The sequence below is a fragment of the Ranitomeya variabilis genome, chromosome 6, assembly GCF_051348905.1.
Source record: "Ranitomeya variabilis isolate aRanVar5 chromosome 6, aRanVar5.hap1, whole genome shotgun sequence".
NCBI lineage: Eukaryota > Metazoa > Chordata > Amphibia > Anura > Dendrobatidae > Ranitomeya > Ranitomeya variabilis.
In genome coordinates this window covers 365,602,508-365,620,874 of record NC_135237.1, presented here as the reverse complement: position 1 = coordinate 365,620,874, position 18,367 = coordinate 365,602,508, and the positions used below count along the sequence as shown (strand labels likewise).

General features: G+C 42.1%; 1 protein-coding gene across 4 annotated transcripts in view; it reads left to right on the top strand.

Annotated features, from left to right (window-relative positions):
- Window positions 1–9,894: 9,894 nt before the first annotated feature.
- The window catches only part of KIAA0319 (KIAA0319 ortholog), a 61,303-nt gene continuing 52,830 nt past the window's right edge, over window positions 9,895–18,367 (top strand). For 2 of the 4 annotated variants that reach the window (XM_077269987.1, XM_077269986.1), the window contains exons 1-2: window positions 9,895–10,040; window positions 13,986–14,108. In XM_077269987.1, coding sequence (XP_077126102.1) covers window positions 14,045–14,108 — 64 coding nt within the window. In that variant the 5' untranslated portion in view covers window positions 9,895–10,040; window positions 13,986–14,044. The remainder of the gene's footprint in view (window positions 10,041–13,985; window positions 14,109–18,367) is intronic. The other 2 variants (XM_077269989.1, XM_077269988.1) reach the window with 1 other exon arrangement.

Below are 18,367 nucleotides of genomic sequence, written 5' to 3'. Positions count from 1 at the left end.
GAGGGGGCTCCCTGCGGGCTTCCCTGAGCCCCCCGCAGCAACGCGATGTGATCGCGTTGCTGCGAGGGTCTTACCTCCCTCCCTGCCTGCTCCAGACCCGGATCCAAGATGGCCGCGGATCCGGGTCCTGCAGGGAGGGAGGTGGCTTCACAGAAGCCTGCTCAGAGCAGGCACTGTGAAGCAGCCTGCACTTCTCGCAGATCGGTGATCTGTCAGAGTGCTATGCAAACTGACAGATCACCGATCTGTATTGTCCCCCCCTGGGGCAAAGTAAAAAAGTAAAAAAAAAAAATTCCAAATGTGTAAAAAAAAATAAAAAAAAATATTCCAAAATAATGAAAAAAAAAAAAAATATTATTCCCATAAATACATTTCTTTATCTAAATATATAAAAAAAAACAATAAAAGTACACATATTTAGTATCGCCGCGTCCGTAACGACCCGACCTATAAAACTGGCCCACTAGTTAACCCCTTCAGTAAACACCGTAAGAAAAAAAAAAAAAAAACGAGACAAAAAACAACGCTTTATTATCATACCACCGAACAAAAAGTGGAATAACACACGATCAAAAAGACAAATATAAATAACCATGGTACCGCTGAAAACGTCATCTTGTCCCGCAAATAACGAGCCACCATACAGCATCATCAGCAAAAAAATAAAAAAGTTATAGTCCTGAGAATAAAGCGATGCAAAAATAATTATTTTTTCAATAAAATAGTTTTTATCGTATAAAAGCGCCAAAACATAAAAAAATGATATAAATGAGGTATCGCTGTAATCGTACTGACCCGAAGAATAAAACTGCTTTATCAATTTTACCAAACGCGGAACGGTATAAACGCCTCCCCCAAAAGAAATTCATGAATAGCTGGTTTTTGGTCATTCTGCCTCACAAAAATCGGAATAAAAAGCGATCAAAAAATGTGACGTGCCCAAAAATGTTACCAATAAAAACGTCAACTCGTCCCGCAAAAAACAAGACCTCACATGACTGTGGACCAAAATATGGAAAATTTATAGCTCTCAAAATGTGGTAACGCAAAAAATATTTTTTGCAATAAAAAGCGTCTTTCAGTGTGTGACGGCTGCCAATCATAAAAATCCGCTAAAAAACTCGCTATAAAAGTAAATCAAACCCCCCTTCATCACCCCCTTAGTTAGGAAAAAAAAAATGTATTTATTTCCATTTTCCCATTAGGGCTAGGGTTAGGGCAAGGGTTGGAGCTAGGGTTAAGGCTACAGTTAGGGTTGGGGCTAAAGTTAGGGTTAGGGTTGGGGCTAAAGTTACGGTTTGGGTTTAGATTACATTTACGGTTGGGAATAGGGTTGGGATTAGGGTTAGGGGTGTGTCAGGGTTAGAGGTGTGGTTAGGGTTACTGTTGGGATTAGGGTTAGGGGTGTGCTTGGATTAGGGTTTCAGTAAGAATTGGGGAGTTTCCACTGTTTAGGCACATCAGGGGCTCTCCAAACGCGACATGGCGTCCGATCTCAATTCCAGCCAATTCTGCGTTGAAAAAGTAAAACAGTGCTCCTTCCCTTCCGAGCTCTCCCGTGTGCCCAAACAGGGGTTTACCCCAACATATGGGGTATCAGCGTACTCAGGACAAATAGGACAACAACCTTTGGGGTCCAATTTCTCCTGTTACCCCTGGGAAAATACAAAACTGGGGGCTAAAAAATAATTTTTGTGGGAAAAACAAAGATTTTTTATTTTCACGGCTCTGCGTTATAAACTGTAGTGAAACACTTGGGGGTTCAAAGTTCTTACAACACATCTAGATAAGTTCCTTGGGGGGTCTAGTTTCCAAAATGGGGTCACTTGTGTGGGGCTTCTACTGTTTAGGTACATTAGGGGCTCTGCAAACGCAATGTGACGCCTGCAGACCATTCCATCTAAGTCTGCATTCCAAATGGCGCTCCTTCCCTTCCGAGCCCTCCCATGCATCCAAACAGTGGTTCCCCCCACATATGGGGTATCAGCGCACTCAGGACAAATTGGACAACAACTTTTGGGGTCCAATTTCTCCTGTTACCCTCGGGAAAATACAAAACCGGGGGCTGAAAAATATTTTATGTGGGAAAAATTTTTAGTTTTATTTTTACGGCTCTGCATTATAAACTTCTGGGAAGCCCTTGGTGGGTCAAAGCGCTCACCACACATCTAGATAAGTTCCTTAGGCGGTCTACTTTCCAACATGGTGTCACTTGTGGGGGGTTTCTACTGTTTAGATACATTAGGGGCTCTGCAAACGCAATGTGACGCCTGCAGACCATTCCATCTAAGTCTGCATTCCAAATGGCGCTCCTTCACTTCCGAGCCCTTCCATGCGTCCAAACGGTGGTTCCCCCCACATATCGGGTATCAGCGCACTCAGGACAAATTGGACAACAACATTTGGGGTCCAATTTCTCCTGTTACCCTCGGGAAAATACAAAACTGGGGGCTAAAAAATAATTTTTGTGGGAAAAAATTTTTGTTTTTATTTTTATGGCTCTGCATTATAAACTTCTGTGAAGCCCTTGGTGGGTCAAAGTGCTCACCACACATCTAGATAAGTTCCTTAGGGGGTCTACTTTCCAACATGGTGTCACTTGTGGGGGGTTTCTACTGTTTAGGTACATTAGGGGCTCTGCAAACGCAATGTGACGCCTGCAGACCATTCCATCTAAGTCTGCATTCCAAATGGCGCTCCTTCCTTTCCGAGCCCTCCCATGCGCCCAAACAGTGGTTCTCCCCACATATGGTGTATCATCGCACTCAGGACAACTTGGACAACAAATTTTGGGGTCCAATTTCTCCTGCTACCCTCGGGAAAATACAAAACTGGGGGCTAAAAAAATAATTTTTGTGGGAAAAAATTTTTGTTTTATTTTTACGGCTCTGCATTATTAACTTCTGTGAAGCCCTTGGTGGGTCAAAGCGCTCAAAACACATCTAGATAAGTTCCTTAGGGGGTCTACTTTCCAAAATGGTGTCACTTGTGGGGGGTTTCAATGTTTAGGCACACCAGTGGCTCTCCAAACGCAACATGGCGTCCCATCTCAATTCCTGTCAATTTTGCATTGAAAAGTCAAACGGTGCTACTTCCTTTCCGAGCTCTCCCATGCGCCCAAACAGTGGTTTACCCCCACATATGGGGTATCAGCGTACTCAGGACAAATTGTACAACAACTTTTGGGGTCCAATTTCTCCTGCTACCCTTGGAAAAATACAAAACTGGGGGCCCAAAAATAAGTTTTGTGGGAAAAAAAAGATTTTTTATTTTCACGGCTCTGCGTTGTAAACTGTAGTGAAACACTTGGGGGTTCAAAGTTCTCACAACACATCTAGATAAGTTCCTTGGGGGGTCTAGTTTCCGATATGGGGTCACTTGTGGGGGGTTTGTACTGTTTGGGTACATCAGGGGCTCTGCAAATGCAACGTGACGCCTGCAGACCAATCCATTTAAGTCTGCATTCCAAATGGCGCTCCTTCCCTTCCGAGCTCTGTCATGCGCCCAAACAGTGGTTCCCCCCCACATATTGGGTATTAGCATACTCAGGACAAATTGGACAACAACTTTTGGGGTCCAATTTATCCTGATACCCTTGTAAAAATACAAAACTGGGGGCTAAAAAATCATTTTTGTGAAAAAAAAGGAATTTTTATTTTTACGGCTCTGCATTATAAACTTCTGTGAAGCACTTGTTGGGTCAAAGTGCTCACCACACATCTAGATAAGTTCCTTAGGGGGTCTACTTTCCAAAATGGTGTCACTTGTGGGGGGTTTCAATGTTTAGGCACATCAGGGGCTCTGCAAACGCAACATGGCATCCCATCTTAATTCCAGTCAATTTTGCATTGAAAAGTAAAATAGCGCTCCTTCCCTTCCGAGCTCTGCTATGCGCCCAAACAGTGGTTTACCCCCACATATGGGGTATCGTCGTACTCAGGACAAATTGCACAACAACTTTTGTGGTCTAATTTCTTCTCTTACCCTTGGGGAAATAAAAAAATGGGGGCGAAAAGATCATTTTTGTGAAAAAATATGATTTTTTATTTTTACGGCTCTGCATTATAAACTTCTGTGAAGCACTTGTTGGGTCAAAGTGCTCACCACACATCTAGATAAGTTCCTTAGGGGGTCTACTTTCCAAAATGGTGTCACTTGTGGGGGGTTTCAATGTTTAGGCACATCAGGGGCTCTCCAAATGCAACATGGCGTCCCATCTCAATTCCAGTCAATTTTGCATTGAAAAGTCAAATGGCGCTCCTTCCCTTCCGAGCTCTGCCCTGCGCCCAAACAATGGTTTACACCCACATATGGGGTATCAGCGTACTCAGGACAAATTGCACAACAATTTTTGAGGTCCAATTTCTTCTCTTACCCTTGGGAAAATAAAAAATTGGGGGCGAAAAGATCATTTTTGTGAAAAAATATGATTTTTTATTTTTACCGCTCTGCATTATAAACTTCTGTGAAGCACTTGTTGGGTCAAAGTGCTCACCACACATCTAGATAAGTTCCTTAGGGGGTCTACTTTCCAAAATGGTGTCACTTGTGGGGGGTTTCAATGTTTAGGCACATCAGGGGCTCTCCAAATGCAACTTGGCGTCCCATCTCAATTCCAGTCAATTTTGCATTGAAAAGTCAAATGGCGCTCCTTTCCTTCCGAGCTCTGCCATGCGCCCAAACAGTGGATTACCCCCACATATGGGGTATCAGCGTACTCAGGACAAATTGTACAACAAATTTTGGGGTCTATTTTCTCCTGTTACCCTTGGTAAAATAAAACAAATTGGATCTGAAATAAATTTTGTGTGAAAAAAAGTTAAATGTTCATTTTTATTTAAACATTCCAAAAATTCCTGTGAAACACCTGAAGGGTTAATAAACTTCTTGAAAGTGGTTTTGAGTACCTTGAGGGGTGCAGTTTTTAGAATGGTGTCACACTTGGGTATTTTCTATCATATAGACCCCTCAAAATGACTTCAAATGAGATGTGGTCCCTAAAAAAAAATGGTGTTGTAAAAATGAGAAATTGCTGGTCAACTTTTAACCCTTATAACTCCGTCACAAAAAAAAATTTTGGTTCCAAAATTGTGCTGATGTAAAGTAGACATATGGGAAATGTTACTTATTAAGTATTTTGCGTGACATATGTCTGTGATTTAAGGGCATAAAAATTAAAAGTTGGAAAATTGCGAAATTTTCAAAATTTTCGCCAAATATTCGTTTTTTTCACAAATAAATGCAAGTTATATTGAAGAAATTTTACCACTATCATGAAGTACAATATGTCACGAGAAAACAATGTCAGAATCGCCAAGATCCGTTGAAGCGTTCCAGAGTTATAACCTCATAAAGGGACAGTGGTCAGAATTGTAAAAATTGGCCCAGTCATTAACGTGCAAACCACCCTCGGGGCTTAAGGGGTTAATCTATTCGAACCTAAATGCAATACCAGAAGATGTAAAACTTAAATATATGATACAGTGGGAAAATGACTTTAATAAGATAATGTCCCCATTAGATTGGCAAAAATGTTGTTGCTCCCTCACTAAGGGCAGTCTCCAGACTTCTATAGTTGAGACGTCTATCAAACTTCTACATAGAACATATCTGGTCCCGAGCAAGCTACATGCTATCTTCTCAAACATATCGGATCGGTGTTTCAGAGGATGTGGCGCTTTGGGAGATCTGAGGCATACGTGGTGGGATTGCCCGGTTGTGTCCGCCTTTTGGTCAAAAATCAAATCTATTGTAGAAGAGCTATATGGTGGAGCGATCCAGTTAGAAATAGCAGTGTTCCTACTGGGGGCCAGATATCCGGGCTTCTCCAACAAGCTACATAATTTAGTTAATCAACTATTTCTTGCTGCTAAGCTGCACATTGCAGCGAAATGGAAAACAGCTACCCTATCTATCTCCCCAGTAATTGACAAGATGAACACTATCATGCTATGTGAACGAATACAAGCTACAAGAGAGGACTCCTGGGAGTCATATTTTAAAGTGTGGAGACCATGGATTGAAAGGAATCCTAACAGTAATCTTGACCAAATTTTAGCATTATCCCTATGAGGCTAACCTAATATCCGATGGTTTCTATTGGACTTGCTCCTTATACCTGACCATTGATTGTTTGATCGGTACCACCATGATGCAGTTATGGATCTCTTACTTCCCCCCCTTCCTTCTTGTTCTTTCCATTTACGTGTCTTTGTCTATGTGTTTATTTGTATTGTTTAAATACCATTAAAGTTATTCTGGAATTTGATAATATTCAAGTATATTCCCCTGCGTGGGATTTTGTTGTAAAGCTTTCTGGATTTATCTTGAAAATAAAAATAAAAACTTGTTGAAACTAAAAGGGGAGTTCAATATACAGGCGGACTACCTCAGTCACCATTCCCTTCGTCAGGGAGAGTGGGCCTAAGGGTACTGTCACACAGTGCAATTTTGATCGCTACGACGGTACGATTCGTGACGTTCTAGCGATATCGTTACGATATCGCAGTGTCTGACATGCAGCAGCGATCAGGGACCCTGCTGAGAATCGTACGTCGTAGCAGATCGTTTGAAACTTTCTTTCGTCGCTGGATCTCCCGCTGTCATCGCTGGATCGTTGTGTGTGACAGCGATCCAGCGATGCGTTCGCTGGTAACCAGGGTAAACATCGGGTTACTAAGCGCAGGGCCGCGCTTAGTAACCCGATGTTTACCGTGGTTACCAGCGTAAAAGTAAAAAAAAAAAAAACGTACATACTCACCATCTGATGTCTGTCAGGTCCCTTGCAGACTGCTTCCCGCTCTGACTGTGAGCGCCGGCCGGAAAGTGAGAGCAGATCACAGCGGTGACGTCACCGCTGCGCTCTGCTCTCACTGTATGGCTGCACTCAGTCAGAGCGGGAAGCAGACTGCAAGGGACCTGACAGACATCAGATGGTGAGTATGTACGGTTTGTTTGTTTTTACTTTTACGCTGGTAACCACGGTAAACATCGGGTTACTAAGCTTGGCCCTGCGCTTAGTAACCCGATGTTTACCCTGGTTACCAGCGAACCTCGGCATCGCTCCAGCGCCGTGATTGCAAAGTGTAACCGCAGTCTACGACGCTGGAGCGATACTCATACGACGCTGCGACGTCACGGATCGTGCCGTCGTAGCGACGAAAATTGCACGGTGTGACAGTACCCTTAGACCAGCACATATTCGATCAGATAGTCAGTCTGTGGGGATTACCGACAATAGATCTATTTGCTACCAGGGAGAACAGGAAGGTCAGGAGGTTCGCATCCCTACAGATAGCAGACCAACCATTCATAGTGGATTCCCTTCGTGTCCGTTGGGACTTCCAGCTGGCGTATGCTTTTCCCCCTATGTGTCTAGTTCCGATAGTTCTCAGGAAGATCCGGGAGGAAAGAGCCAGAGTGATTTTAATTGCTCCCTTCTGGCCCAGGAGGCCTTGGTTTTCTCTCCTCAGGACAATGTCTGTGACCGATCCCTGGGTGTTGCCAGTGGTTCCGGAACTCCTTTCTCAGGGTCCATTTCGTCATCCAAATTTGGAGACTCTTCACTTAACGGCTTGGAACTTGAGAGGGAGCTTCTGAAGGAGAGGGGGTTCTCTAGTGCTTTAATAGCTACCTTATTGAAAAGCAGGAAGGAGGTTACTACAAAGATCTATACAAAAATTTGGAAAAAATTCCTTATGTTTCATCAGCAACCATTAGGAGATAATGCTCCAATTTCAGCTATTTTAGAGTTTCTTCAGAAAGGCTGGGAATTGGGTTTAGCAGTCAACACTCTAAGAGTTCATGTTTCAGCCTTGGGAGCTCTATATAACAGTGATATAGCTGGTAATAGATGGGTTGCTAGGTTAATTAAGGCATGTCAGCGTTCTAACCCAATCCATATTGTAAGAATACCCCCTTGGGATCTAAATCTGGTGCTTGACGCATTGACCGAACCTCCCTTTGAGCCTTTAGACTCTATTTCGATAAAAAATGTAACCTTAAAAACAGCCCTACTTTTAGCATTAACGTCTGCCAGGAGGGTCAGTGACATACATGCGTTATCAGTAGATCCTCCCTATCTAATAATTCTCCAGGATAAAATTGTCTTAAAACCTGATCCTGCATACTTGCCAAAAGTAGCATCTAAATTTCATAGAACTCAGGAGATTTATTTACCATCTTTTTATGAAAATCCAGGTTCAGAAGAGGAGAAAAAATATCATACCCTAGATGTTAAGAGGGCAATATTAGAATACCTGGATAGGACACAAAACTGGAGACAGAGTAGGGCTCTGTTTATTTCTTTCCAGAATCGGAAAAAGGGTTCTGGCGTCACGAAAAGCTCTATCGCCAGATGGATTAGAGAAGCGATATGTCTTGCCTACTCTGCCAGGGGAGTAACACCACCAGAAGGCATCAGGGCGCACTCCACTCGGGCCATGGCATCATCCTGGGCGGAGAAGGCAGATGTCCCCATTGAAATGATATGTAAGGCGGCAACTTGGTCATCACCTTCCACCTTTTATAAACACTATCGCCTTGATCTATCTGCTAATTCCAGCTTACAGTTTGGCCGTTCAGTACTTAGTGCTGTGGTCCCTCCCAGTTAATAGTCTTTGAAAGTCTCTCGTTGTGGGTGCTGTTGTGGCGATAGGAAAACCGGTTTTTACGTACCGGTAATAGGATTTTACAGAGTCCACGACAGCACCCATACATTCCCCCCCTGTATTTAGTTACTTATTCCTGCACTCTGTTGGAAGGTGTGCCTTAGAGATCACTCTTTAGAGGTGATGGGATTTAGTAGTGTTTAAGAGAATATTGTCATGTACTGATTCATTGGCGGTATCCCTTGTACTCTGGAACACAAACTGGAGGGCGAGGGGGACCGCCCCTTTTTAACCTGTAGGTTCCTGTCCGGAAGGTGGGCGGATCCCCTCTCTCGTTGTGGGTGCTGTCGTGGACTCTGTAAAATCCTATTACCGGTACGTAAAAACCGGTTTCAGCTAGAAATGCTGGTTCAAGCCCTGTCCCATGCATCCATGCTGCACATTTATACGAATTGTACACTGGGTCAATTGATGCCACTTTTCCTGGTGTCTGCCCCTAATTTGATCTGTTTGGGCAGCTTTTTGCCCCCATCCCTTTGAAGGTGCTGTCTATGCATTTGGTTTTGCTCCCATTGAATTCAATGGAGTTTTGGTATGTTTGGAGAACACTGGGACGTGAAAGATTCACTCATCTCTAGCTATAACAGCTCATACAATTCTGTATATTGCATGCTACCTTTTCTTCTTTTTTTGTGTCATGAGTATATCACTTTAGCTTGTAACGGGAAATCCCTACTAGTGGTGCCCTCCATTGTTTTCATTGTTACAATTCTGGAAATAATACTTTAAAATGTGTCACTATTAGTCCAAGATCCTGATTGCATGGCACCATCTACACGGACAGCACAGGTACATAGATTTGTCAGATGTATCTTATATCTGTGGATAATCTATAATTCGATCTGCCTACATGGGAGGGACAGGCAGAAGCTGCACACCATTTCTTTCTTTGCTTATGTTATGGAACAAAAATGATCATTTGTAAAAATTAACCTCCTAGTTGCTTCCTGAGAGCAGATGAAGGGAAGTGGTCCAGGTATGCAGCACGACATCTAGCCACAGGATCCCACTGACATAATCGTTGATTTCTGGAATTCTCTATATATTGAACTCTGTACTGAAAAAGGGAATTGGAAGTGATTATAGATTGGGTGATCATTCCTTCCTCTTCTTTATGATTATAGCACATTAGCATCAGCTCTCCTTGTCTGATCCACAGAGCATTGCCTGTAACAGCCCCACCTCCACCCCCTGCAGCAGCAGCTCCACCACCACCACTCCCCTTACCTCCAGCCCATCTGTGAACAAGAGACAAGGGATAGAGAGGAAGACATCAGGAAGCACAATATATAGAGCCCAGCCTCTGACAAGCAACAGCCTGAACCCTGGGCATCACACAAGCATCAGTCAGCATCTCAGCACCATTGTCAGGTAGGAGACAAAGGACTGTGCATCTAGGGCTGCAAATCCTAGTCTGTCTAGCTAATCATAAACCACTGCCTGCTCTCCTCCTCCTAGCTATGGGCCAGAAACTGCAAGCTCATGCTGTAAGCACTGTCATCTGCCACATGGGAGTTGTTTTACCTTAGGAAACCATTGCAAAACATTGCACCAGCAGCAACACTTCATAATGGTGTATAATTTGTCTCGGTTTTATCCATTATTGTCAGCTGTAAAGACACCGATCGCCCCATCCCAATGAGTCAAGTCTTTCTATTAAAGGAGTAGACCCTTCGTTACATTTTAATTTGCCTCTATACAAGGAAAATGGGATATACGAAAGATATGGCTGCATTTACCATATTCACCATAGGTGGGGATGTGACTATATGTTTTAGGAATGAAGAGGACAATAATGAATATCCTTCTGTACTAGCTTAACATGCTAATATTTATTTTACAATAATCATGATGCAAGGGCTGTTTGGTAAATATGGTATATTGCAAGTTCAATATGGGATGGGCCTTACACAATGCGGTGTTCACTTCTCTTATCTATCCATGTAAAGGACATCACCTCCTAGAGAAATAATAATCCATCATTATAAATTCATGGTTACTTATGTGAAGTTGTAAAAATTTTATTCAGTCATATGTGTTTCTGGGAAAGATGCTTATATGATAATTAGGTTCCCATAGCAGATCTCAGATGGGTTATCACACAGCTTTCCCATAGTCCTGAGAAACGGATCATTTCCATACTCGTGCCAAGGTATATGATCATTTTTATTTCTGTATATATTGTCAGATATTTAATTCAGTATTCTGGGAAAAAATAGGTAATGGTGCATAAGATGAAATGATCCACAGTACAGACCAAAAGTTTGGACACACCTTCTCATTTAAAGATTTTTCTGTATTTTCATGACTATGAAAATTGTATATTCACACTGAAGGCATCAAAACTATGAACTAACACATGTGGAATTATATACTTAACAAACAAGTGTGAAACAACTGAAATTATGTCTTATATTCTAGATTCTTCAAAGTAGCCACCTTTTGCTTTGATGATTGCTTTGCACACTCTTGGCATTCTCTTGATGAGCTTCAAGAGGTAGTCACCGGGAATGGTCTTCCAACAATCTTGAAGGAGTTCCCAGAGATGCTTAGCACTTGTTGGCCCTTTTGCCTTCACTCTGCGGTCCAGCTCACCCCATCTCGATTGGGTTTAGGTCTGGTGACTGTGGAGGCCAGGTCATCTGGCGTAGCACCCCATCACTCTCCTCCTTGGTCAAATAGCCCTTACACAGCCTGGAGGTGTGTTTGGGGTCATTGTCCTGTTGAAAAATAAATGATGGTCCAACTAAACGCAAACCGGATGGAATAGCATGCCGCTGCAAGATGCTGTGGTAGCCATGCTGGTTCAATATGCCTTCAATTTTGAATAAATCCCCATCAGTGTCACCAGCAAAGCACCCCCACACCATCACACCTCCTCCTCCATGCTTCTTGGTGGCAGCCAGGCATGTAGAGTCCATCCATTCACCTTTTCTGCGTCGCACAAAGACACGGTGGTTGGAACCAAAGATCTCAAATTTGGACTCATCAGACCAAAGCACAGATTTTCTCTGGTCTAATGTCCATTCCTTGTGTTCTTTAGCCCAAACAAGTCTCTTCTGCTTGTTGCCGGTCCTTAGCAGTGGTTTCCTAGCAGCTATTTTACCATGAAGGCCTGCAGCACAAAGTCTCCTCTTAACAGTTGTTGTAGAGATGTGTCTGCTGCTAGATCTCTGTGTGGCATTGACCTGGTCTCTAATTTGAGCTGCTGTTAACCTGCGATTTCTGAGGCTGGTGACTCGGATAAACTTATCCTCAGAAGCAGAGGTGACTCTTGGTCTTCCTTTCCTGGGGCGGTCCTCATGTGAGCCAGTTTCTTTGTAGCACTTGATGGTTTTTGCCACTACACTTGGGGACACTTTCAAAGTTTTCCCAATTTTTCGGACTGACTGATCTTCATTTCTTAAAGTAATGATGGCCACTCGTTTTTCTTTACTTAGCTGCTTTTTTCTTGCCATAATACAAATTCTAACAGTCTGTTCAGTAGGACTATCAGCTGTGTATCCACCAGACTTCTGCACAACACAACTGATTGCCCCCACACCATTTATAAGGCAAGAAATCCCACTTATTAAAACTGACAGGGCACACCTGTGAAGTGAAAACCATTCCCGGTGACTACCTCTTGAAGCTCATCAAGAGAATGCCAAGAGTGTGCAAAGCAGTCATCAAAGCAAAAGGTGGCTACTTTGAAGAACCTAGAATATAAGACATAATTTCAGTTGTTTCACACTTTTTTGTTAAGTATATAATTCCACATGTGTTAATTCATAGTGTTGATGCCTTCAGTGTGAATGTACAATTTTCATAGTCATGAAAATACAGAAAAATCTTTAAATGAGAAGGTGTGTCCAAACTTTTGGTCTGTACTGTACATGCAGGTTGTTACCCTACTTTCCCCCGAAAAAGAGGTGTAACCGGAGTATTGTATAAACATCTACAGAAGAAGATGGAAGAAGAAAGGTATAGGGGACTTTTATGTTATGCTGACATGCACTGAATAAAGACACTTGTTAATGCAGCACATAACATTGAGGAGACATTCACTTCTATGCTTTTTTGTGTTCTGAGTTTTTAAAGGTTTTTTCCAGGACTAAATAATTTTTTTACTATAAGAAAAAACTGACAAGCAGGTAGCTGCTATCGATCTGGCAGCGACTCAGAGCGGTCACTGACCTTTGCTGCCGGGGATCAGGTGCTCCACATCAGCAGAGCAGCTCTTCTTCTTCCGGTCAGCTCAGCCCGTTCTGCCCAGCGCAGTCAGAGCAGTAACTGATCATATCTGCTGGCGATTCTGCGGCTTCCGCTGACGTCACATCTGCAAAACAGTGACTTCACTTCCAATCTGCACTGTTGACAGGGCATGAGTACTGATGCCATGCTGATTGAAAGCCGGCTTCCTGCAGTTGTGCAGCGGGGAGCCAGCTGTCATTCATCATGATATTGGCAACAATGCCCCGTTAACAAAGCAGAGCAGAAGAGTAGCCACAGCTCTGTCAACATGATGCCAACGGAAGCCGCAGAGTTGCCAGCAGGCGCTGTCAGTGATTGCTCTGTGCTGGCCAGAGATTGGTGGCGAACAGAACAGGCAGGTAATTAGCAAATTCCTGCCTGTTAGTTCTTAGGCCCACAGTAAAAAATCAGTATAGTCCTGGATAAACCCTTTAAGTGAAATATTCTGAAATACTAATATTGAGATTAATTAATAATTACTTATTATTCCCGAGAGGGAACAAACATTTTAAATTCATATGCATGAGAGCAAACATCGAACTGGAGTTCCTCCATCTATAAGACAATGTTTAATGGCTTTGTAATATATTCTCATTGCACGAATAAGACATGAAATAAATAAGGGTGAATAGGTTATTTGTAAGATAATGAAAATCTAGAATCCACTGGCCGTTGCCAGCGATTGGCTCCAACCAGAGAATTGTCGTTTTTTTAGTTTGTCGATCAGGAGCAGCTGGCAGACATTGAAACAGAAAATCTCAGCTTTAAAGGAATTGTTCAGGAATAGAAAAATATATCTGCTTTCTTCTAAAAACAGCGCCACCCCTGTTCATAGGCTGTATCATCAGAGGTCAGCTCATTGAAGTGAGCGGCAGTGCCACATACAAAATGGGCATAATAAGATTTTTTATTGTTCTTGAAGGCAGCAAAGATAGTTTTCATCCTAGTTGTGCAATTTCTCCTTTTGTCATAATTATTTATACTAATATTGATACATATTATACTGCATGTATCATGTGGCCAACACTTTTACAATTTAATAATCATAGCGTTGGCCCAATCATTTTTGTTTCTTTCTTCCAGGTATAAAATTTGAATATGATTTTTTCACAGAAGAAGGTGTTTGCCTATAGCACACAGTAATGGCACCTAACATCTTGACCCTGTGTGCATATTCTCTTTTTATCTGGCTGTGCACAATAGCTGGTAAGTTATATTATCATACTGAAGCCTAGTTACTGTGATAATACTCATTACATTTACCCCCGCTCTCTTTGAGGATTAATATTTGATGCTGACATTTGGAAAAAGCTCTCTATACAATAGGTCAGACCTGGGCAAAGTGCGGCTCGCCAGCCACATCCGGCCCTCTGACCGTACCAGTACCAGACCGAGAAAGCCGAACGGCTGAAAAGAATGGCCCATGGGCTGCACCATGCCCTCTGCCACCCATCCACTCATACCTTATATAGGGGGCTATGTGGGGGCTCATACTGCATGTAGGGGCTGTGTGAGGCTCATACTGTTTTTAGGGGCTGCCTCTGAACTCACACTATATAAAGGAACTGTGTGGGGGATCATACTACAACCCCTGGCAAAAATTATGGAATCACCGGCCTTGGAGGATGGTCATTCAGTTGTTTAATTTTGTACAAAAAAAGCAGATCACAGACATGGCACAAAACTAAAGTAATTTCAAATGGCAACTTTCTGGCTTTAAGAAACACTAAAAGAAATCAAGAACAAATAATGTGGTAGTCAGTAATGGTTACTTTTTTTAAAAAAGCATAGGGGAAAAATTATGGAATCACCCTGTAAATATTCATACCCAAAAATAACACCTGCATCAAATTAGATCTGCTCGTTAGTCTGCATCTAAAAAGGAGTGATCGCACCTTGCAGAGCCGTTGCACCAAGTGGACTGACATGAATCATGAGATGTCAATTGAAACAAAGGAGAGGATTATCAAACTCTTAAAAGAGGGTAAATCATCATGCAATGTTGCAAAAGATGTTGATTGTTCACAGTCAGCTGTGTCTAAAATCTGGACCAAATACAAACAACATGGGAAGGTTGTTAAAGGCAAACATACTGGTAGACCAAGGAAGACATCAAAGTGTCAAGACCGAAAACTTAAAGCAATATGTCTCCAAAGCAGGAAATGCACAACAAAACAAATGAGGAACGAATGGGTGGAAACTGGAGTCAACGTCTGTGACCGAACTGTAAGAAACCGCCTAAAGGAAATGGGATTTACATACAGAAAAGCTAAACGAAAGCCATCATTAACACCTAAACAGAAAAAAAACAAGGTTACAATGGGCTAAGGAAAAGCAATTGTGGACTGTGGATGACTGGATGAAAGTCATATTCAGTGATGAATCACGAATCTACATTGGGCAAGGTGATGATGCTGGAACTTTTGTTTGGTGCCGTTCCAATGAGATTTATAAAGATGACTGCCTGAAGAGAACATGCAATTTTCCACAGTCATTGATGATATGGGGCTGCATGTCAGGTAAAGGCACTGGGGAGATGGCTGTCATTACATCTACTATATAATTGTCTAAGGGGTAGTTCCGTCTGTCTGTCCTTCTGTCTGTCTGTCACGGATATTCATTGGTCGCGGCCTCTGTCTGTCATGGAAATCCAACTCGCTTATTGGTCACGGCAAAACAGCCACGACCAATCAGCGATGGGTACAGTCCAGCGCCAAAATGGCCGCTCCTTCCTCCCCGCAGTCAGTGCCCGCTCCATAATCCCCTCCAGTCAGCGCTCACACAGGGTTAATGGCAGCGCTAACGGACAGCGTTATGCCGCGGTGTAGTGCACTCCATTAACGCTGCTATTAACCCTGTGTGACCAAATTTTTACTATTGATGCTGTCTATGCCGGGTCCATCCCTCCCCAACGCACGCCTCCTGACGAAGAAGCGAAACGTGCGTTGAGGCGGCAGGGACGCCACGTAAACAAGTCACGGTCTTATGTAAGTGCTGCTCTTTACCATTATATGCTCCAATGTTACCGGCAATTTTGCAGGGCGTTCTACTGTGCCCCTATATTTAGTAGTTGATAGCATTGTGTACAATAATCTTTATAAGGTTAATAGCAATACAGGCACTCTACTTGATCTCTAGTTACACACATATTTATTGTGGTAGTGTCCCTGCTTTCCTAGTAGTCACCTTGTTCTGTGATTTTAATTGTATAAATATTTAATAAAAATTATTTAGTGTAAATTGGCACAGTATACTGGTTTTCTTCTATGTTGTTCTATGACTGGACAATATACTACGTGGCTGGGCAATATACTGCGTGACTGGGCAATATACTACGTGGCTGGGCAATATACTACGTGACTGGGCAATATACTACGTTGCTGGGCAATATACTATGTGACTGGGCAATATACTACATGACTGGGCAATTTGGCTGGGCAATATACTACATGACTGGGCAATATACTACGTGGCTGGGCAATATACTACGTGACTGGGCAATTTGGCTGGGCAATATACTACGTGACTGGGCAATATACTACGTGGCTGGGCAATATACTACGTGACTGGACAATATACTACTTGGCTGGGCAATATACTGTTTGACTGGGCAATATACTACGTGGCTGGGCAATATACTACGTGACTGGGCAATATACTACGTGGCTGGGCAATATACTACGTGACTGGGTAATATACTACGTGGCTGGGCAATATACTACATGGACATGCTTATTCTAGAATACCTGGTGCGTTAGAGTCGGGCCACCATCTAGTCTTCAATAAATGCACAAGTTTATGTTGATATTTTGGACACTTTTCTTAGCCCATCAATTGAAAGGATGTTTGGGGATGATGAAATCATTTTTCGAGATGATAATGCATCCTGCCATAGAGCAAAAACTGTGAAAACATTCCTTGAAAAAAGACACATAAGGTCAATGTCATGGCCTGCAAATAGTCCAGGTCTCAATCCAATTGAAAATCTTTGGAGGAAGTTGAAGAAAATGGTCCATGACAAAGCTCCGACCTGCATCTGGCAACAGCAATCAGAGAAAGTTGGAGCCAGATTGATGAAGAGTACTGTTTGACACTCATTAAGTCCATGCCTCAGAGACTGCAAGCTGTTATAAAAGCCAGAGGTGGTGCAACAAAATACTAGTGATGTTTTGGAGAGTTTTTTTGTTTGTTTGTTTTTCATGATTCCATAATTTTTTCCTCAGAATTGAGTGATTCCATAATTTTTACCCTATGTTTGGTTAAAAAAATTAACCATTACTGACTACCACATTTTTTGTTCTTGATTTCTTTTAGTGTTTATTAAAGCCAGAAATTTGCCATTTGAAATGACTTTAGTTTTGTGCCATGTCTGTGATCTGTTTTTTTCTACTAAATGAAACAACTGAATGACTATCCTCCAAGGCCGATGATTCCATAATTTTTGCCAGGGGTTGTATATATAGGGGGCTTTGTGTGGATTCATACTGTATATAGGGGGCTATGTGGGGGCTCATACTGCATGTAGGGAGCCGTCTTGGGCTCATACTGTTTATAGGGAATTTGTGTGAACTCCTACCGTATAAAGGGGGCTGTGTGGGGGCTCATACTGTATATAGGGACTGTGTATTGACTCATAGTGTATATACAGTGGGTATGGAAAGTATCCAGACCCCTTTAAATTTTTAACTCTTTGTTTCATTTAAGCCATTTGATAAATTCAAAAAAGTTCATTCATTTTTTCTCCTTAATGCACACTCTGCATCCCGTCTGACTGAAAAACAAAACAGAAATTTAGAAATGTTTGCATATTTATTAAAAAATAAAAACTGAAATATCACATGGTCTTAAGTATTCAGACCCTTTGCTCAGTATTCAGTAAAAGCACCCTTTTGAGCTAGTACAGCCATTTTCCTTTCATTTGAAAAGGATTCGTCTTTTGCTTACTGGGTCAGTTTCAAAAGGAAGAAAACGCTATTTAACAGATCATCCTCTGACTTCAATTATAAAAAAAACGGATCAAGTTGCAATAATGTTTTTTTAGCTTTGACCAAATTTTGTCTGCACAACTTTTTTGTCAAAGGATGGCTGCTGGATCCGTTCTAACTGAAGATTATATGGACATGTGAACATAGCCTTAGTCAACGGAAGATTTGGCATTGCTCATTATCATGCTATATCAGAAGGCATAAAGTCCCCCAGATTCTCATTGTCTACCGTTATCACTGTAATTAGATAATAGGCAGGCATAAATTTAATTACAAGCTACCAAATAAAACAGAAATCTAGCTCACTAGATCAAGAAAGAAGAGACCATTTAGTAATGAAAGACAAAAAGCAGCCTATCCATATTAAATATCTCCGTAAATTCACATGCAAAAAGTTAGAAAAGCTTGTTTTTTAAGAATTTCAATGAAAGCTTGTTTTTGGTTGTCACATATCCCTTGTCCGAGATATCAATTGTGTTA